This window comes from Tachypleus tridentatus, chromosome 6 (assembly GCF_004210375.1).
Source record: "Tachypleus tridentatus isolate NWPU-2018 chromosome 6, ASM421037v1, whole genome shotgun sequence".
In the NCBI taxonomy this organism is placed as follows: Eukaryota; Metazoa; Arthropoda; class Merostomata; order Xiphosura; family Limulidae; genus Tachypleus; species Tachypleus tridentatus.
Genome location: NC_134830.1, coordinates 102,390,751 through 102,413,861, shown reverse-complemented (window position 1 = coordinate 102,413,861; position 23,111 = coordinate 102,390,751). Strand labels below are relative to the sequence as shown.

Sequence of the window (23,111 nt, the reverse complement as noted above, 5' to 3'; positions counted from 1 at the left end):
TATATAATAAGAATTTAGTGTTTTGATATTCACTGACATATTTGATGATTAATTTATTCTTCTTTCAGCAAGGAATGATTTGCAAAGTTTTGGAGCTTTAGCACCAAATCAACAACAACATGGACAGTCTCAGGAGAATCAGCTTAGGACTGCTACACCAGGTTCAGCCACCCAGGGACCTCAGACTTTCATGGCAACTGATGGTTCTCAACTAAATGTTGCAGGCAATAATGTCTTGTCAAGTGGGATAGTGTCCTCTACTAGTACACTTTCAGGAGATGTAGTCAGTCAAATATCAACTGTTGTACAAGCTGCTATGCCACATCCTTCTTCTGGACCAAAAAATTGGCACCAATCTGTAACTCCAAATTTAAGACATCATTTGGTCCAGAAAATGTAAGTGTGAAATAAAGCTACAGTAAGTTTTATGTGCAATTTGTTTTCAAGATCATAATATTTGTATTTCACACTTTATATATTTTCTTGATGGTTATGTGTGAAGTTACTTTAGGTATAAAACTAATAAACACTATCTTGATTTAAGCTAAGTTAGGGCTGTTTGCAGAGTGTTAAGCACAAGTTAAATAATTTATTTAAATTTCTTAAAAATATCTATTGTTTATTTATTTAACATGCATAATAGAACTTTTTCAGACTCGGCAATGTTTACTCTGTTTATAATTTAGTAATACCACAAGTAAGAAAGCTGCTTTTAGTGGAGGAAGATATTTTGTATTTTCAAGATTTCATCAAATTTGTTTTCTGACAACAAATACGTAAAACAATAATTATTAAAGTTTACATCAGTCCCCAATCACTAATTTTTGTTTCTGTAAAGTAATCAGTTTATAAGTATTGTTTATTGGACAAAAGAGATATTGGTAAAATAGGATATGTTGGTTGTGTGTAAACATTTAAAAATCAGTTTTAATTCACTGGGCAAGAACATTAATGGCAAAGAACAAACATTTTGTTGGGCCTAATCAATTTAACAGTAACACCATCAACATTTAATTTGGTTGGTAGAAGTAATAAGATTTATTGTTACCCTTGTGCACTTGTAATCAAGCATAATTATTATAATATAAGTCTTTTGTAACAATCTTGAATGTGCAGTTGTTTTACAGTGTTTATTAGTTAGTTATTTGAAGAAGAATGGGAATTTTATGTCTTTTCTAAATTTTATCTCAATCTCAATCATTAATGTTTAAAGCTAACATGTATTGTTTTTATAACAAATACTGTATAGTACTTTATTACAAGCTTTGACTTCTCCCAAACACAACTGAGTAGATCAAAATATTTTGAGCCCAGTTTATTTTCATATTTTTACAACACTGTGTAATAATTATCGTTTACCTAATTTTTGTTATTTAGGCAAAGTATGTTGGAATGTCTTTTTTTTTCTGTCAGTGAGAATGTTATAGTACCTTGAAGTGAAACACCAATCTTTTGTTCTGTTACTTTACCCAGCATCTTCTACACAGTTGCTTTTATTGAAAAAGTTGAAAAAACATGAATAATAATTTTACATTATATGTATGTTTTGTGGAGAACAGTATCCCACATTTTTAAGAGTGAAATTTTGTTTGTATAAGATAATTATATAAGCTATGAATGATATTTTATTTGTTAAAGTATTTTTTATACAATGTGATTTATTAATTGTTATAAATTAATTTTAAATGAGTAACTTTGCAAGTTCCAGAGAAAGCATTAAATAAATGTGAGGTTATCAGAAAAACTATCTATATATTCTCTCTTTTTGGGTACAAATCATGGATGATATATTTTTTTGTTTTAACTTTACTCTCAGTAAACAGAATGATAAAGTTAATTCCAATTAGTGAAGTAGAGGTATAGTTGAGTAAGCTGTTCAGTAGAATAAAAATGTTTTTAATACTAGTTATGAATAAAACAAAGACTGTGTAAACTAACTGTTGTTTTATTGGGAATGTGCACAGTATCAGTTAGGATCGGTAATCAGTACGACATCTCTTCAAAAAAGATATGCATTCTCTGATTTTATTCCATTTTTCAATGAGTATAATCTGCATTTAGAATAAACATAATGACAAAGGTTTATGATCAGTGGAATTGAGGTTTGGTGATTTTGTTGGTTAAGGAAAGTATCTGAATATTGTCATAATTTTTAAGCATATTTTTCTGTAATACAAGCACAGTAAATTATCTTGAAGGAACTATCTTCAAGATACAGATGCAGCATTATGGAGTTGACATAAGACAGCAGTATTTAAGTATACTTTGAAGAAATCAAAGGAACAAGTGCATTCCAAGAACATTAACCACTCCAGTATTTCACTTCTAACAGGCTTCATTCTCATGACAATACAATGTGTGTCTGATATATGTTTTGTTTTACACATTCAATGTCAGTACAGAAAAATCCAACTTATAAGATGACAAAGTATTTTTGTGTCATTCTTCTTCCATAACTTGTACTCTAACTACTACTGAAGGTATGGCATTTATAGATGAGCAGTATTTAGATAGTGTGCAGTTTTGTATTACTCTTTGCATGGAATTAATCGGTTGAAAAATAGTTTGTATGCTGCACTTCATAAACTTTTTACATTGTTGTTTCTTGCACTGTTATTGGCAGTCTCACCTAGGAGTAAATGTATTCTATCTTGCAAATGTTGATAGACCAATGATATATATTTCTTTTTTTCATCCAGTAAGAAAAATGGTCATTTTTGTTAAACTGGCATTTCATGTTTACAATAGTGTCATCACTCAAGTAAAGCATTTTTGTAGCCTTCTTTCTCATTTGATTACAGAACCATAAATCAGAAAAGCAAACTCCTGTTGAAACATCTACCTGTCACATCCCTTTTCAGAAATTCCCAGTAGTTCTTACTGAGGTTCAATACCACATTATTTATAAACAATAGAAAGATGATGTTTTGTTCTATCAAACACTGTATTGTTTTCTGTACAGAAAATTTGTGTCCAGTTCAATCTTTATTCCTACAGGAAACACATTAGCGAACTTAGATGAAATATTTAATGGTTCTTGTTGCATAGTTAGAAAGTGGAGAATATTGTGATGATTGTAGGACATTGATTGCTTTTTGAATGTTATTAATCTATATTCTTGGGTGAATTATTTAATCAAATAAATTATTTGGTGCATTAGTACAATTTGTATAAAAACAGAAAGATTAAGTTTCATAAACAGTCGAAAGAAAAAAAACAACAAGAACCAGGTAAATAATGTATTTCTTGTTTTTCATGTGTATTATTTATTATAAGAGTAACTAAAATGTAAAAGTTAAACATGTTTTAAATAAGATTAGGTAAAGTAATGAATAATAATGTTTTATGAAATATGGTTGGTAGTGCCTTGTGAGTAGCCTCTGTGTTACAGTGCTACTTCACAAGTTGGAAATCATTTGGCAAATATGTAACTCACATTACTCTGTCCGAATTATGTAAGTTATATACAGTTCATAGAGCAGTAAAAAAAAAGTAAAAACAGATATATAATCTTATTAGTTTGAATGTGTTCAGGATAAATAAATGTAGTTGCATATCATAAGATGAGGTCATCCTAGAAAGGAAAAAAGGTAATTAAGAATTATTTTTATGTTATGAGGTCGTCAACTTGACCAACATCATATAGAGTTGTGGTAGAGAAAATAACAGAAACATTTTTATTGAATAAATCTTTGAAATATATTTAGGAGGTTTTAAAAATTATATTAATGATATTCATACTTTTTGGTTGAAGAAAAGTAGATTTAATCTTAACATAACAATCACTTTGCACTTGGAGTAGTTAACACTTTGACCCCATTTATTCACAGGGAAATTTTTAGTAAAAATACTTAAGAAATTCTTATTTTATGTCTACAAATGACTCTTAATGCTTTCTTGCACAATTTTCTGGAGATACACAACATATAAGAAGGCATAGTGTGGAAACTTCAAATGTCATCTTGAGGTCAATTTTTAAGTCAAATCAATCAACCTTATTGTAAGAGAGTTAACTGAACATGGCTATATTTTTAGTCTTTTTTGCTCTTTTCCTATTTGTAAAAATATTAATAAATACACACTAGTGTCCTGTATAGATGCTACACTTCAGTCAGTGACCAGTGTAGCAAATGCCCTGACTTAACAATGCTGTGGACTGTAGTCAAAAAAAGTTGGAGCTATGTTGTGTAACTAATGGACTTGATTAATATTTTTTTGTATGTGTGTGACCCATACTCATTCAATGAATTGTTGGTTACTAAGACTGCTATGAACAGTTATTCAATTATTATTTGGTATTTTAATAGCAAGACATTAACTGATCCATGCTTGTCAGACATCAAAACTGTAAAGAAACCACAATGTTTAGAATCTAAAGTTACATAGAAAGATCTTTCATTTAATCAAGTCTGTTAAAGAGAAGTGCTTATTAACCATGTTTTATATTATTCCATATATATATATAAAACATTTTTTGTTAGTGACATGCATGTTAAACCTGACATTAAAAGTTCACAATCTGTAAGCTTGAATGGTCATGTTATTCTTCCTTACAACTAATGTCATATTGTAATAGCTATAACTGTAGGTGTTTAAACTCTGTACTGATAATGTAGCAATGATATTTTGTAATTAACTGTGGAATGGAGTTAACAAACTTCAGTATAAAGATAAACATTAAAAAATTATCAGGTCTGCAATCTGTGCAAACCTATAAACTAATGTATGGAAATGTAAAGTTGCATGTGTAATTAGAAAATCCTTTGTTTGCAGTTGGATAAATGATTTTATAACAAAATTATTTTGATATAGGAATAATATTAAAACAAAAGCTGCAATTTAAACTTTTTACACATTAAGCCCCTCTGTGTGGATTCCTGTGCATGGTGAGGGGACCTCCCAGGAAAGGTTCTGTTCTTTTAATTTACCTCCACTGGGATCTAAACATCTACCCACGTGTTTGTCATGCATGGTGATCCGTGAAGGGGAGGAGATGATCCTGGTGGTTGAGGAGTCCAATCCTAACACACCATTTTGGCCTTGAATTCCTGTAGATGTGGTCCATATGAGCTTAGAGTCAACCAAGTGCCAGTGTTGGATGTTCTCAGCAGGTGTTGTGGACATTGTGTCTGATGCTGGTGTTTGGATATAGTGCTCATGAAACCCTGGCGTTGCTGAAGTGTCCTTGTTTGACGTTGTAGTGTGTCCCTTCGTAGGGATCCTTGGTGGGTGGGGTCAGTGGGCACTGAAATATTCCTTTTTTATTATGGAGACTCCAAATAAAGACTTAAATAAAATAGCAAAAAACAGTTTATAGGTAAACGACCACATCTTGAAGAGTCTGAGCAGCAATCTTCAACATCTGTAACACCTTTACCTCATTTTCTTACATTACATTCTCTTTCAGACAAACCTTTAGGGCAAATGTCTCCCTTTTTTATTCAGAAGGGACTGGAGGGACTTGCTGGCTCTACAGAGTCAGTAAAGAAGCTTCAGTTTGGTGACATTGGTGGAAACATCCACATCTCAACACAGTGAACTCCTCTTGCATTCAAATGCAATTGGGGATATACCTATTGAGATTACACCTCATGCTACTTTGAAATCATCACTAGGAGTTATTGTTGAGAGGGATATGAACAACATTTTTAAGTCAGAGATTCTTGCTGGTTTCTCCACCCAAGGAGTTTCTGCAATGAGGCGTATCTCTACTCGCAAAGATAGAATTACGATGCTGACCAGTATCCTCCTTCTGACATTTTCATCATCACATCCACCTGCCACCATCAAGGCAGGTTATCTTAATTGCAGGGTACGACTGTACATTCCAAACCCTTTCCGATTTTTCCAGTATTAGAGGTTTGGTCACTCAAAGATGTCATGGTTCCCTGACATGTGTTCTTTGTGTTGGCAAGGACCTTGATGCCTATGAGTGTGAAAAGAAACCCTCATTGTACCAATTGCAATGGCTCTCACCTATCGTACTATCGTTCTTGCCCTAAATGTTTGGAATAAAAAGAGGTGCAGCATTTGAAAAGGATTCATAACATTACTTATCCTGAGGTTCAAAAGTTGTTGTCCACCACTTCATCTCAGACGTATGCTGCTGCACTTTGTTCCACAATTACACTGGTAGTGCAGACAGATCTTTCTGTGCCTCCACAAGAATCATTCACAAAACAAATGAAACTTTTATTTACCTCCATGGTTCAAAAAGTTGATGAATCAACTTCAACACCCATCTCTGTCCCTTACATAAATTCCAACAAACCCCAAGATCCACATTCTTTGGTTCTGGGTACAGGCATTTCCTCGGATACATCTTCTTCTCCCTCCCCAAGATGCAAAACAATCATTTGTCCATGTCCTCAGTCATTGGAATCCCCTTCTCACAGCAAAGACTTGCCCATTTGATCCAGGGCAGGATCTGTGGAGGTCAATAGACTTCCCTCGAATAAGGACAGTTAGGAAAGAAGAAACATGGTCGTAAACAGAAGGTTTCTCCACCTAATTCGCCTACATGTAAATAAAAATGGCCACCTTGATACAATGGAACTGTTAAAGTTTAAATTCTAATCTGGATGATGTTGAGGTTTACGTTCTAATCTGGATGACATCACAACACAGATTGCTGTGTGCCTTTCTTTACACAGGAAACATTTCTAAAACTTGCCAATACAGTCACCTTTCGGCAGTTTTCTTTGTACAGAAATGACTGTGTGATAGACGAGTGCATGGAGGGGTGGCACTGTTGGTTGATCAGCATGTGCCAACCTTGTCTTTGCCACTCAACACACCCTTGGAGGCCATAGCCATCCATATTTCCTTGGGTCATACCATCACTGTTTGTTCTCCCTACCTGTCACCTGGAGAGACATATGATCAATCAGACCTGGATGCTCTCGTTGAACAGTTGCCATCTCTCTTTCTAATCCTGGGGGACTTTAATGGACATCATCCCCTCTGGGGAAGTGCTGTTATTGATAGGAGGGGTCACTCTGTAGAGCGTATGCTCTCTGATCACAACCTTTCTCTTTTCAATACTGGTTCTTCCACTTATTTTCATGCACCTAGTCAGTCCTTTACTGCTATTGATCTCTCGGTTTGCTCCCCTTCATTATTCTCCCATTTTTCATGGAGAATTGACAGTAATCCATGAGGCAGTGACATTTTCCTATAATTTTGAGAGAGACTGGCCATAATCAATGTCACACGACCTGCATGTCCCAGTGGAAGTTGGATCAGGCAAGCTGGCCCTCTTTCACTGCTCTCGCAGAACTTGATCCTGCCATCGTCCGTAAGCCATCAATAGATGACTGTGTGGCAGCAATAACTGACTATTATACAAGCAGCTGCTCATTGTATTCCTAAAACCTTGACATGTTTTCCACTATATCCTGTCCATGGTGGAATCCTGCCTGCCACATGGCACATAAGGCTCAAAAACGGGCCTGGAATACTTTCCATAGGTATCTCGCACTCTTGAACCCCATCACTTTCCAGTGGACCTGCGCACGTGCTCGGTGGGAAAGACGTCAAAGCCAGAAGGACTCTTGGATTAAGTTCACAACCAGCATATCTTCTACCACCAGTTCCAAAGTCATGTGGGACAAGATTCAAAAGGTCACTTGATAATATAATTCTGTACCCCACTCGATATTGCTCTCTGATGGCCGGGACGTAGCTGATACCCAGAGCATTACAGATACTCTAGGTGAAAGCTTTTGCTGGGTATCTATCACTTCTGCTTCTTCTTCCACCTTCTTAGCCATCAAGACTCGGGGCAGAGCGATGACCTCTTTCCTTTAGAGCTGATTGTCTTTTACACTGGTAAAACTCGAAATGGCCCTTCATCAATCTGGCAGTACATTGGTTGGACTTGATGATGTTCACTATGACATGCTGCACCATCTATCTCCTGCTTCTCTTGGTATTCTTCTGATTGTTTTAAACTGAATCTGGCAGGAGAATGTTTTTCCTGATGTGTGGCTCCAGGCTATTGTCCTACCTTTATGCAAGCCAGAGAAGGATCCCAAGATTCCTTCAAACTACCATCCAACTGATTTGACAAGCTGTCTTTGTAAGACCTTAGAGAGGATGGTTAATGCTCATCTTGTTTGGTTCCTTGAATCAAACAACCTCCTCTTGCCCACCCAGCGTGGTTTCAGAAGACAGTGCTCCACCATGGACCACCTAATTCGACTTGAAACGTTAATCAGAGAAGGCTGATGATACAACATGGAGGTATGGCATTTTGCAAGACCTTCATATATATGGGTTATGTTGTCATATGCCCATTTTTATTAACAAATTTTTAATGGACAGGAGATTCCAAGTTCGTGTGGATTCGAAACTTTCCTGTAATTTTCTACAGGAACTTGGAGTCCTTCATGGCTGTGTTTTGAGTGTCACAATTTTCAGTATAAAAATTAATGTCATCCCTGAACAACTCTCTCTCACTCTTGCACTGAAGTGGACCATAGTAAACGGCTTTAATTTCTCTCCCTCTAAAACCGTTTGCATGTACTTTTGCTGCCAGCGGGGTATTCACCCTGATCTTGAACTTCGTATTGGTGATGTTGTTCTGCCTGTGGTCTCTGAGACTAAGTTCTTGGGGCTTATCTTTGACTGTAAACTAACTTTTATAACACACATCAAGCATCTACAGGTCAACTGTACAAGAGCACTAAACATCCTCCATGCCCTCTCTTCCACCACTTGGGAGCCGATGAATGTTCTATGCTAAAGATATATTGTGCCCTTATTTGATTGAAACTCCACTATGGATTACTGGTCTATGGCTCAGCCTTAAAGATGCTGGACCCCATTCATCATCGAGAACTTTGGGTTTGCAATGAGCCTTTCCCCACTTCCCCAGTTCAGAGCTTATACATAGTCTCATGAACCTTCTTTGCACCTCTGCCATTTGCAACTGTTTTTACTCTATACTTCAAAACTTTGTTCCTTAGTGGGCCATACATTTTCAAAACAGATGGTTTGCCATTGCTCCTTTTGGCCTTCACATCCAGACACAGTTGGATGAATTGGGTCTGTCCTTGGATAACATTGCTGTATCCCACCATAGCTTCTTACAGTCCCCAGTTGTAACTTATCTTTAAGTCATCTAAGAAAAGCAGACACTCCTGATTGGAAATACTGTCTGCTGTTTGCTGAACATCTTTCAAACCATCCTTCCATTCCTATTTATACAGATGGTTCAAAATCAGGTGACTCTGTGAGTTCTGCCATGGTTTGTTGTGGTTCGGTGGTTGTGCACAGAATCTCCTCTGCAGCTTCTGTGTTTACTGCTGTACTGTACACTATTTCTTTTGCCCTGCATCACGTAGAAGCTAAGCAATACTTAAACTGCACTATTTATACTGACTTGCTTAGGTCTCTACTGGCCCTGGAATCACTTCACCTGGTTCACATCCTGTTTTTGCCGATATTCAAAACCGACTGGCCATTTCTCTTTAACATCTACTTCTATCCAGTTTTTCTGGATGCTGGGCCACTTTGGTATTTGCAGGAATGAGCTTGCCAACACCAAAGCTAAATTTATCTGCTCTATCACTATCACCACTGTGCTTGTTTTGTACATGGACCATGGTTCTGTATTCAAGGCTCGCCTTTGTGCCAGCTGGCAGTTAACTTGGAGTGAGCAATGCAAAAATAAAGCTTTTCCAAATAAAACTTTATATTACACTTTGGCTGTCTTGCTTCCATAAGGATTGGGAAGAGGAAGTTCTTCTAACTAGACTATGCATTGGTCATAGTGTTTTACATCAACATTTTCTTTTAAATGGAACTGATGCACCAATGTGTAGTCTGTGTAATACTCAGATCATAATAAGCCACATTTTACTTTCTTGCTGTCGTTACGACTCTCAATGGCAGCATCATTTTAAGCATGTTCTGTTCCAAGGTTTGTCCATAACATTAGACAGTGTTATTGTTGATGATGATACTGTCCACCTTTGGCTATTCATTGGTGAAAGAGTAGCCCAAGAGTTGGTGGTGAGTGGTGATGACTAGCTGCCTTCCCTCTAGTCTTACACTGGGAAATTAGGGACGGCTAGCTCAAATAGCCCTCGAGTAGCTTTGCGCGAAATTCAAAAAACAAAACAAACAAACAATTTTTTTTTCTTCACATAATTTTGTTTTTCCAAAATATAGTTGTAAAAGAGGCAAAACTTTAAAATTACTTATCTTTATTAATATATATATATATATATATAAAATGATTTTTTGTTAACTTGTATTTTTAATCACTTGGTAAGAGTAATTAATTTTCATGAGGAATGAAAATTTTAAATGTATTGAAAATAAATTTGATAGCTTGTTTTGTTTTTTTGACAGAGTACAAGCAATATTTCCAACTCCTGATCCTTCAGCTCTACAAGATAAGAGGATGATTAATCTAGTCGCCTATGCTAGAACTGTAGAAGGTGTAATGTATGAAAAAGCAAATAGTCGAGTAAGTTTCTTTGCAGGTTTAGTCTAAGTTATTTTCAATGTGTTTATTGTATAAGGTATATATAGTAGGAAAAAGTAAACTGAAAAATGGTAAATTTGCTGCTGAAGTGAATTGCTTTTTTGTTAATTAATATTTTTACAAATTGGAAGCAGTTAGTGGTTTTTTTCTAGTCTAAATTTATTTTTCCACTTAGTGAGTAATATTTACTTAACATAGATCTGTTTGCCTGCAAGTTGTTTTGGAAAACAAGATTAAAGTTTTATACCAGTTTTATCAAAACTTGTGACCCTGCTTTGTTATTTTCCAAATAAAAAGGAATCTTACTGAATTCAAAGTGAATTGAAGTAATTTTAGTGTAGTAAGTATATATTATTTTTTCTAAGCAGTAATTTTAATTTTATCAGTCTAATTATATTCAGTCTTATTCACTGTAACGTTTAAAGGAACTGAATTACTATTTTAAGTTGTTTTTTGTTATTATTACACACCAGTTACTCTTCAGTAAACTGTTCAGGCCTTGTCAGTGATGTCGAGAAAATCCACTTGTAAAGAAATATATGTAAGAACTGACACACAATTTAAAACAGAAATCCACCAAAAAATCACCCATACTGGACAATACATTCCTTGGGACTCAGCACAATGAAACAAAACAAAAACTCAACATACTAAGAAACCAAATAAACACAACCATAAAACTATGCTCACCAAATAAAATTAACGATGAATTTGACAAAATAAAGCAATACTTTATCAACATCAATAAGTTTCCTCCACAAACCATAGAAAACATTATACGCACACACCTAGACATAAAGCAAAATCAACCAGCAAAAGTAAATGTATCTCACAAATCAAAAATCACAAAACCATATACTGCTGCATACAATATATTCCCAACAGCAGCAGAAAAATAACCAAAACTAGTAGCAAAACCTAGTAACAAAATATGACATTCCAGTTAATACCAAATTTATTCAAAAACCAGGCACAAAACTGAGGTCTGTACTATGTAAAAACTACACTGGCAAACATCACACCAACATTATTTATATAATACAGTGTGATAACTGCCACGACTTCTATATTGGAGAAACAAGTAGAAAAATGGAAACCAGATTTAAAGAACATAAAAAGTCACCTTCACATGTTTTCGAACACTGTAAGTCAAATAAACACAACATAACCATAGAAAACACTCAAATACTAAATAAAGAAACAAATGCAAAATTAAAGAAGTCTTACTTGTACAACAACTCAAGCCCAAAATAAACCAATACAAAGGAACACCTTTATATCTATATTAAAATATAATATAATAAATAATAATAAAAAAATAAATAAACAAATGATATAAAATTGTATATTCAACATCTAAGCCCACCCTTTACATTCCGACACTCATTATACAACCCCTTTCAAACATGTGGTCAGCTTCCGGTCAGTTACCTCTCTCTTTCTTTGTGAACCTGACGATGACCGAAGAAGGTCGAAACGTTGTTCACTCTATGTAAAAAAATTTTCTCAACCCAAACGAGCCATTTTTACATATATTGTTTAGGCCTTGGTATTTTAATTTGACATTCTCGTGAAAGTACTTTCATATAAAATCAGGTTTATCACTTATCATTTATTAATTTGGACTTCTTAAGAGAAATCCCTTTACAATGCTTACAAAGGTAAGAATATTAGCTTTTATGTATTTTGTTAAAGCAACCAGTTTTTGTTTGTCACATTTTCCCTGCTTCTAAGAATAGGCAGTCACTATATATATTAATGGCTATGGTTGACAGAAATCTTTATGCAAAGTGAAATATTAATGGAGAAGTGTCTTTCTAATCTTTAACACACACACAAACAAACAAAAAGGCTTAGATTGTTGGTTTTCATGTGGTATAGATCAGTAGTAATTAATTCAAGTTCTAAATTGATGATAGTGACAAATTGTGTCTTTCACTGTCTATTTGATTGCAAAATTAGTAGTATTAATTTCTGTTCTCAACATAGCTGTGCTGCTTTTTTAAAAAGTATGGTTTCAGTATGATACATTACTTCCTGTCACATATATAAATATTCTCTTTCAGTGCTACCCCCTATGTGCAAAGGTTTTTCATCTGTCACAAGCCTTGAACTCCTATGAATTCTACAGTCAGTGGTTCAACTGCATCTTACATGTAACTCATCAGACAATAACCCTCCACCAGTAGGAATGTGACTCCTATTGAATTCTGCCAAACTATTACTTATTAGATAGTCATCTAATGCAGGCTTTAGCTGAGGTTTCCTCAGCTGATGAATTTTTGGTTTTGATTTCTTGGTAGAATGACTGTTGTGTGAGTTGACCTTTTTCTTCCTGTATTCCTGAACTTCCTTATGAATATGTGGAACTTGTTCATGTTGAAGAGGATTTTGACAACCTTTTTCTTCCATCTAACTATGCTGTGCCTTTCCAGTACACTCATTTGGAATCTGTTAGGCTCTCTCAGATGTGTTTTATCAGTTTCCCCGATTTATTATTAACCTGTTCATTCCTTATTACATGACAACTTTCCCTCAGATTATTTTGATTCCCACCTTCTTCTGACATCAGGTTTCATGCTGAGCATTTTGTTTGTCAATTGAGAGTGGGTGCTGGGATGCCTCACCTTTTGTGGTCTCAGATGATTTTACCTTGGATAATCAAACTTTTCTTAATTTTCAGAAGTTGGAGTCATTTTAGCTTGTATGGCAGGGGATGATCCTGAAAATACTATCTATTTACTGCATGCAATTTTCCTTCCTTTGTCTCACCCTTACTGCTCTTCTCAGAACGAGTTTTCATCTGTTTCCTTTCCTTATCCTTTTTTTTTCTTCTTCTAGTATCCTTTGCATTACTTTGGAATCCTACTTCCAGTCAGCATCTTCCTGAGGCACTGCAGATTCTTTTGTCACAGAGAGCTGTTTAGTCTGTCAGCCAACCTTCTCCAGGGTTTTATTCCAGTCTTTTTTGTAGTCTCTAGAAAACTGTGGACTGGTATCCTGTGATTGATGTGTCCCACCTCAGTCACTTGTTGGTTATTCCTTGTTTTACCAGAGTCTCTTCTCGAGCTGCAGTGGACTTTTTCTCCAAGACTGTAGATGAGCCAGGTAGATATTTTGAATGCTCATCTTTGTATTGCTATTTCTCATCAGTCATGATAATGTCTTTGGTTTATGCACCGCAGGGTTATGTATCAATTTTGCAGCTTACCCATTAGGCTTGCTTCAGCTTCATATGTCTTTTGTTGGGGGTCAAAGGCTTTACCTAATCTCTGCATGACCAAAGGTTGTTTACATAACAATATAGAAGACTGGTTCCTGTTAGCTCGTTCTGAACTGGAATGTTTATGTCTCACTTATCTCCTTCTGACAGAAGCAGCTCTGGTGGGCTGGATTATCAACTTGGAAAAGTCTTTCGTGTTGCCTACCAAATATCTTATCCAGTTGGGTATATTTTTCAATACTCACCTCAACTGGACTCATCCTTATCCATTTCAACTCTGTTCAGTGGAGCTTTCAGATCTCTACCCCATTCATGCTCAGAAGGTTCTATTGTTTTGGGAGATGTAGGCTGCAGAAGCTTATCTCCTTATGTTTGGCACATGTGTAGTTCTCTTTCAGTCTCTGCATGGCTTATAGAAACTTGCTTGCTCCCACTACCCTTCCTCTTTCTTAAACTGTTTACATTGATGGTTGAACAAGACTCATGTTTATCAAACAGATGGTAACACTGTCTGTGCTGGTATGGCTCGGATTAGTAATTGCAAAGTTATTTTAAATATCCCCTCTGTAGGTCATCAAGGCTTTACAATAATATATATTGTTTCCTTTTATAACAATATCTATGTAGTGACTGATTCATAAGTTCTATGAATGTTTGTAAATATCACAGCAAAAAGTTGTCAGATATACTGCTTTTTCTACTGTGTTGGATTTGTATCTCTTCACAGATGCTTCTGTTCATGGTTGAGGAGCATGGGTTGATTAGCAGGAGGTGTCCAAGCAATGGTCTCCAGTCTTACCAAATTACAATCTTGGAACTTCTGACAGTACAGTGTACTTTGGATCACTTTCTTCCACTGTAGGGAATCAATTTGTCATGATTCATTCAGACACAATGGTGGTTTAGCTTATCAATCCACAAGGGGTACCTGATCCCTTTGTGGTTCATCTCATTCTCTAGACCCATAATCTGGGGATATGTCTCCTTGCATACCATTTTTGAGTTGTTTTCAACCTTCAAGCTAGTCCTGCACTGACTGTTCCTCTCATCCCATCTATTCTGTATCAACCTTGCTTACTGGTCTTACATTCTGCTCTTCCTACCCTTCGTCTTCACACCTGGCATTTGTCAGGTTCCTGGCAAGGAGATCATGTCACTTTCTTTCTAGCATGATCCATTTATCCTTTCTGCATAGAGGTTTATCAATGTAAATGAAATATTCTCCACTTGGGGTTTTTCCCATGCTTGGCCCACTGTTCCTCTTATTATTTATTTCCTCTTCTGGTTCTTAGGCTCTGGGACTTTATTTTTTACATAGTTGATTATCAGTCAGCCTTATCCTACACTTCCACTTTTCTCGCTACTTCCTCTACCCTCTCTTTTTTTGTTGTATTCTTTCTGGATTCATAAACCTCATTGGGCTATCTTTCCAGATTGAATGTCAGTGTTGTTCTTCACTGCCTTGCTCTACCTGTGTTTGAACCAGTATATTCATCTTTGTTGTTTCATTTATCCAGTAAGACTTATTGACTTATTGTCAGTTTAATGTATTTCCCATTGAGGTTTCATTTACTTTATACCATTTATCCAGATTGTTCTTTCCTTCTGTGACCCATAAGTGCTCTTTGTTGCTACATTGCTTGAATGCCTTTCTTCCATTGATCCCCTCTCTGACTTTTCATCCCCTGGCAACTTTTCTTTGTTTGTGATTTCAACCTCCAGTTGAGATCTGCTTTTGATTCAGTTGACATATTCATTCTTGTCTCTTTCTTCCGTTAATTCATTTCATTGCAACAGATCTGGCTCCTTGTCTTTTCCCTGGTGTCTCACCTGTGTTGTCCTTTGGAAGAAATATGTCAATTGGAAGTGTGGAGTTCATTTTATATTTTTCATCTCTCACTATCCTTATCAGGGGGAAGTTTCTTCCACCTGTAACTATCCTTCAAACTTCAGTGCAGCTGTGAGTGGATAAGTTATCCTTTTTAAATACACATATATTGTGTTTTCTTTTAGTGATATGTCCCTTTTTCATCATGAATCATGCTCTGTGGCTGTTGTTGCCTGTCTAGATATGCTTTATATGTCTCAACTCTTTGCTATATGACCAAGATGAAATAATACAAAAGAATCAAGTATACCCATGTACAATAATGCACACTGTTAAAATGATGTGTTTCACAAGATCATTTTGCATTATATTTGCCTTATTAGTATGCCTATTCCAGACCATACTAGCTAATAGACTTGCAAGAGTAAAAAAGGACAAGATATCTGCCCATCTATTTTATTTCTTCAGTAGAATGAATCAAAGGTGGTCTGCTTTTCAATATAGTTTTTATTGTCACCTGTTGCATTGTCTTTGATGTTTACATTCCCCCAGATTCTCCACTGCAATCTATTCCCCCTTGTCATTCTAGTGAAGTTTGGAATTTCTTGCCATTTTCCAGTTATGAGCTGCTGGGGTAGTGGATCATGGAGGTATCTTCCTAAATTTGATCACATCAGTTCACTAATAAATATCTAATGTTCTGTTTTTAATTTTTTTTAGAAAAACTTAATATTTTATCTATTATATCCTATAACTCTGTACACTGTACAAAAGTGTAATACAGTATAAAAAAATTTTCAGTTCAGGTTTTCCCACAATATACCTAGTGTATGAGGATGGTGGTTTTGCAGCATCTATTTCAATAGTCAGATTTCATATAAATCTGTTGGTGGCTTGGCCAGTATGTCTTTCTGTAGAACAGCATGAATACCCAATGTATTCTCCAGTTGTTTGAGGTATGCAGGGTATGTAAAAGTATGACTGGAAACTTCATTTTGGAGAATCCATAACCTGTAAGCCAGGTTTCCATACAAATCCAGTATTTCTTTGTGGTACAAAGAGTTCAGAACATTTGTCTGTTAGCAAGCAGAGTTTACTTTAACCTTTGTTTTCACTCTCCTGCTCCTTAACTGACCCTTGTTATAGTATCTAACAGTGAACATATCCCTGTTTTGAAAATTCTTATTCTGGACATCTCTTCATGACCCTAGTTTATCATTTTGTATTGGAAAGGGCTGTTATGTACCCTTCAAAGAAGAGGTGAAAATTTTTAGCAATATCATACTACTACATATGAAATACCAAATAGTATCAAAATGTAGTTTTGATGCATGTCATTCCATGACTAATTTTCATGGCTGTGGTTGTCACATGACTTGTTAATTTGGCTATTTAAAATCATTTTATTATAACATACTCAACCCTTTAGACATAAATAGAATTCTGTTTCCTATTCTCCATTACCTTCAGTATAAATCTTTTCTTCATTATATAATCAAATCACATGAGAGAGTTTTTTTACTTTGTTATCCTTATCATATTACTTTATTATTTCTGGTAGGATAATTGTTATCATAGTTTTGCAGAATAATTGAAAGTAAACAGAAAGAAAGATGTAGTGTTTTTATGTAAGGCAAACTCTTTGTAACTATTAAGGAAGCTGCAGGAGGATAGGGAAAGGAAAGTGCAACTGCTGTAAAACTATTTTTAATAAATTTGATTATTTACACTTCTCTGTGTGTGAGTGTGGAATGCCCCCACTGTTTTAAGTCTACTTTCAAATAATTTCCAGAAACCTAAATAATTACCCAAACATTTGACCATATTAACTAAATAAACTAAGATTGTGGCAAGAATAATATCCATGGACCATATTTCATGATGAGGAACCCACTTTAAGACATAAAGTTTCATGATAACTTGAAGAGGTAATGAAAAAAAAAATTTCTACAGACCTAACATAGGAAAAAATGTACAGTATATTTCAACAAATAATTTATCACTATGTAATGTTTCATTCCAATATATGCCATCTGACTAAAACTTTATTTTCTAAGAGATTGTCAACTTGACTAAGACTATATCCAAAATTTAAAATACAGACTAAATTAACAGTGGTAGCAAAAGGGATATTTGGGTTATTTACTGTCGTAACAAATATAGTTCTCATCCTTCTATCAGCAATACTTTCATTTTTTTTGGCTTGAAATTACTTGCATTTTCCTTCAACAAATAAATACAGTAAAGTAACAATAACTGAGATAACTTCTGAAACTGTTACCACATAAAATTAAAATAATGTTATTTGTGCTAGCAACTCCTAAGCAATCCCCCTTATGGTACTTTAAGTTACTTGTGAAAATTGATGATTGGATTTGTAGTAATGTTTTCTGACCAAAACATACTGGCTTTTCTATATATTTAGAAGATATTATATAAGGAACCATCTTTTGTATGGTTGTTTTTTGATTTGTTTTTTTCTAACTTGCCTCATTAAAAAGATACATGTGCACACATATGCATGAAAAAAAAAAAGTAATAATATCTTGGTGCACACCCTCTGGGTCCAGTTAGTATAGATTCAAAATTTCAGGTTTCTAGGTTCCTTCTTCTTGGAGCTATGGCAGTCACACACAGACAACCTTTTTATTATTATAGATATTTCCCATAATTTTTTATAGTTTTGTTTTTATCGAGCCATTTTAATTTTGTTCCCTGCAGGTAATCAGCATATGATGTTTGACCAAAACACCTCACAAGATCAGCTGTTTCCATATTCATTTGCGCATTTTGTTTTTCACGTGCATGCTTACATGTCAAATTTTAATTAGAAATTAACCATTTTAAACTCTGGTTAAACAATTTTCTCAGAATTATTTTGTTTTGTTTCTCAACATTTATTCACTTAAATTTGCAAAGAAAAATATCAAATGTTAAAACATTTCATTCCAACTTGAAGACTGTAAACAACACTTTTAAAATATTTCTGCTTATTCAAAGCATAGATTTTATCATTTTTCATGAATAATTTAATAAAGCCATGTTTCTCGTCTTTCCTTATCTTTCTGAATTTATTTTGTAACTGGTCTTTGTTCATCACATGTTAGGTTATAATAAGGACAGCAGAATTCAGTGTGAAGTTTTAACAAATGTGGAAACAAGTCACAGACCTGGAAATTTTTTGAACTTTCATTAGGTTTTATTTTTGTACCATAAAATGTTCTTTTGTGTTGAATTATAAATGTGTAACAATTAACATCAGTTTTCTTCTACAACTAAACAACAGATAAACCTTATTACATTTAGAGAGTATGGTACTGATAGCATAATATTGTAGTAGTTCATGAGCGACTCTAATACTTTAAAAAAAATTATTGTTTAGTTTATCATATTCAAATAATACCTATAAATAAATTTAGTTTATGGAGATATAAAATTATTTTGATCAAGATTATTATTGACAAAGATGTATGACTATTTTCAGATGATGTATTGAAGATTATCGACTTGTAGTTAGAAGTAGCGAATACTACATTTGTCAAAATAAAGTTTAAAAACAAATATTAATTAAAATCAATGAAATTGAAAATTGGTTAAATATATAAAATGGAATTTTCTCACCAACAGTAAAAAATTAATTGAAATTATAAGTTGAAGTTAAGTATTTCTAATGTTTTTTTTTCAATAAAATGTTCCACAATGAAGTCTTAAATTTCCTTAAATCAAATGTGATATAAAATTCAGTCATATTGTACACTGCTATATTTTTAAGCTGAAACTTTATACTATTCTGTATCTCGGAACATCTTGTATGGGTATTAACATTTTTACTGATAAGGAGAGAACAACATTTTGACCTTCCTAGGTCATTTTCAGGGTAAGAAAGAGAGAGTGTTTTAATGTGGCCATTAACAGGCACATGACTTGGGGATGAGAGTATAAACAGGTACCAGATTGTAGGGGGTGTTGCAGGTGGCTGTTAGGCTATTAATTAGTATATGTATGAAGGTGTTCCTTTATATTGGCTTAATTTTGGTTTTAGTTGCTGTATAAATAGGGCTTCTTTGATTTTGCGTTTGTTTATATTTGTTTCCCTTCCTAATATTTGGATGTTTTCTATGGTTATGTTGTGTTTATTTGATTTGCAGTGTTCAAAAATGTGTGAAGGTGTTTTTTTGTGTTCTTTGAATCTAGTTTCAGTTTTTCTGCTTGTTTTTCTAATATGGAAGTCATGAAAGTTGTTGAATTATATTTTATAAGTTATGCTGGTGTTGTGTTTGTCAGTGTAGTTTTTACATGGTATGGACTTTAGTTTTGTACCTGGTTTTTGAAAAAATTTAGTGTTTACTGGAATGTTGTGTTTTGTTAAGTGTTTTTTTTAAATGTTGGTTATTTTGTCACTGATATCGGGAACATAATGGTATACAGCAGTATAAGGTTTTGTAGTTTGTTGTATATTGGGATTTACTGTTGTTTGTTTGTTGTTGGTTTAGGTGTGTGCATATAATTTTTTTTTTCCATGGTTTTTTGAGGCGTTCCTAAGACGTGTCTGGCAACAGTCACATTTAAACTCTCTCTTTTTTCTTAACCTGAAGGTGACCTAGGAAGGTCAAATCATTGTTCTCTCTTTATCAGTAAAAGTGTTAATACTCACACCAGCTATTCTGAGATACATTTTTATTTCAAGTGGGTTTCTTGTCATCGAGAATTTATACTATTTTAATAAGTTTGTGCTAAGTTGCATGCAAAATGAGAGATGTCATTACTAGAGTAATTAGTTAATGATATTGTAATATATAAAAAGATTTCATGAAGTGTAAATAAATTTAGAGATACTGGATTATTGTCCTTTATATAATACTTTTCATATCTTTTAAGATCTGAAGTTATTCTCTTTTGGAGTCTCAAAACATTGTCATGGTATATTTTTAATAGATTTTGTTTTTTACCAAGATATTTTGATTGAATATTGTTGGCATTTTCTATTGTGGAGTCCTTCCTTCCAACAAAAGAGTTTAAATACATTGAGTGATGAATGACAGTCTTTTAAACATTCTATAACAGCTCTTTATCTTTTGAATGAGCTTGAAATTTTGTGTTTGAAAAAGCACTAAGATCATAACATTTTCATGAGACCCATTGTTGAATTTGACACCAGTACTAGAAAATTGATTTCATAGCCACCTAGCCACCAACACTTGACCAACTATTTGAAATAGGGTTTCAAAAGCAAAAAAGTACTCTTTATACTGGTTATTTATATATAAATTTTTTTGAAGGAAAAGCTATAAAACTTCAGATGTAATAATTTAGATTTATTGTTCAAGGGGGAATTATAATTAGTTATTCCTATAAGAACTTGAAATACTTATGCATGATTTTAAAAATTTTAAGCACTTAAGGCAATGGATCCTTTAGTTACAGTCAAAACAAGAATAAATTGCACAAGTTTTATTGTCACTGAGAGCTGAGGAGGGTTTGTTAGTGCTCATTATTTGTTTAATAGCAGTGGCATTTCAAAATTACCAAAAAGATGTTCATGTTGTAAAAAAAGAAATATATTTATTTTCATTCAAAGCATTTTATTCTACTATGCTACTGGATTAGTGTCAGGTAAGTGTTGCAATGTTAAGTGGCTTTGTGTCACCTAAGTAAGGTGGAAAAGTTTTAAGAAAACTTTTCACAGCTAATCATTGTTATTTTTTGGTAGGAAATCAGTTCTTATTTTTGACACTACCTGAAGCAGCTATTCTATTTTGAACTAAACCAAATCACAAAAAAATATAGCCTTCAAACTTAAAATAAGTATGTATATGTGGAGAATTGCTTTAGCAGAGCAAATTAAAGTTGCTGAACTGTTTAGAAAATACATTGGTTACAAGGGCGTTGACAGTAAAACAATGTTTGATGTTTATGTAAAGTGTATAAAAAACTATGTTAAATATCTTTTCAATTTTGGAAAAAACATTTTTGAATTTTATTACAGTATGTGTATTTCTGTTATACTATGAGTCTTTTGAGTGCTGTGTTTCAGTATTTGCACATCTTTAAAATTATATGAGATATTACTCCATAAGTGTTAATTTTGACAAATTTTAATGATTAAATATGTTTCCTTCATCTGGAAAAGTTTCAAGTTTACAGACATCTAAGAGATGTTAAAATCATCTTTATTATTGTTTGATGTCAAATACAGAAAGTTTCTTCAAGTAAAATATAACATAATATTACAGTGTTGATAACTGTTTCAAGCAGTCAAAATATCTTTGTAACTTAATTAAAGTTTGAGAGAGAAAAGTTGTATCTATTTTCATTGAGTTTATGTTCTTACATGAAAAGTGTTTATCAGTTAGACTGTACAGTGGTGGAATGTTTTATTAACCTTAATACATAGACACTTAGTTGTTTATGAATTAATAAAAAGAAGTTGCTTAGAAGTTAATAGTTTTTACTGCATGTACATCTATGATAGATAGAACAGCTAGATATCTGAGACATATACATTTGGTTCTTTAAAATGGAAATGTTTTAAAACTTTCATTAATTGGTCTAGTAAATTCATGAAGTGTGTAAGCAGTGGACATTATTTCATTATTGTTTTATAGTATTTATTTATCAAAGTGGTTACTGCCATGTTCAAAAAGATAGTTTGGGTTATTGGTCACTTATGGCAACATGAGTAACATACAATTTTTGTCAGAAATACATTGAAATATTTAATTTGAATCCTCATTTTGTTTGCTTTTTCAACATAGAGTAGTCAACTTTTGAAAACTAAACTTGTATTTTGAAAAGTGGGAGTATGTTTAATTAAATAAGATGGTAAACATCTAGTTATGTTTTGTGCAGTAATTATAGCTGAACCTGTAGAATAATCATACAGATGAAATATGAATACATTTGCCTTTTTTGACAATGAAATGAAGATTAGGGCAACATTTTAAACATTAGAGTAGATTTTATATATTATACCAGTCTTAGACTACTTGTTTGATGGAAAGTCTTTATACATGTGTGTGTATGTGTGATTGTGGTACAGACAGTCATTGTACTGGGTGCTTTTTTCTTGAAAAATTTACCATTAGTCAGAATTTGCTCTTATATTTAAATAAGTGTGTTATAATTATAACTTCAACTAGAATAGTTGCTAAAATTTTTATTAAAAACTAATAAATTAGTAATGTAATAACAAGTCTCAATTAAGAGTGACAGATATACAATAAAAATCTGTGACCAGCTTGCCTTCTGTCATCTGTTGAATATTCTTGTTATTTAGATGTGGTTTTAACTCGTATAATAAAATTTTATTGGATTCTGTTTTGTGGAATGAACAAAAGTTTTTATCTCTTGTTAATTTTGAGAAATCACATCTTGGTAGATATTTAATCACTTTCTTATTGACTACAGTTAGTGTCTTTCCTTTTATGTAATGATGCACAAACTATAAATTTGCTTTACAGTGTTTCATGACACTTAATTGAAAGATTTTATATATTTCATGTGTGTAAAGAGTACAGTGATCTGGAAAGCTATTGTGAACTAATGGGTATAATTTATCTTTTTAC

At 33.6% G+C, this 23,111-nt stretch overlaps 1 protein-coding gene across 3 annotated transcripts in view; it reads left to right on the top strand.

Moving 5' to 3' along the window:
• LOC143253206 (CREB-binding protein-like) overlaps nucleotides 1-23,111 on the top strand; it is a 130,713-nt gene that overhangs the window by 32,522 nt on the left and 75,080 nt on the right. For all 3 annotated transcript variants that reach the window (XM_076506670.1, XM_076506668.1, XM_076506669.1), the window contains 2 exons: nucleotides 69-396; nucleotides 10,360-10,477. In XM_076506670.1, the coding sequence (XP_076362785.1) occupies nucleotides 69-396; nucleotides 10,360-10,477 (446 nt within the window). The remainder of the gene's footprint in view (nucleotides 1-68; nucleotides 397-10,359; nucleotides 10,478-23,111) is intronic.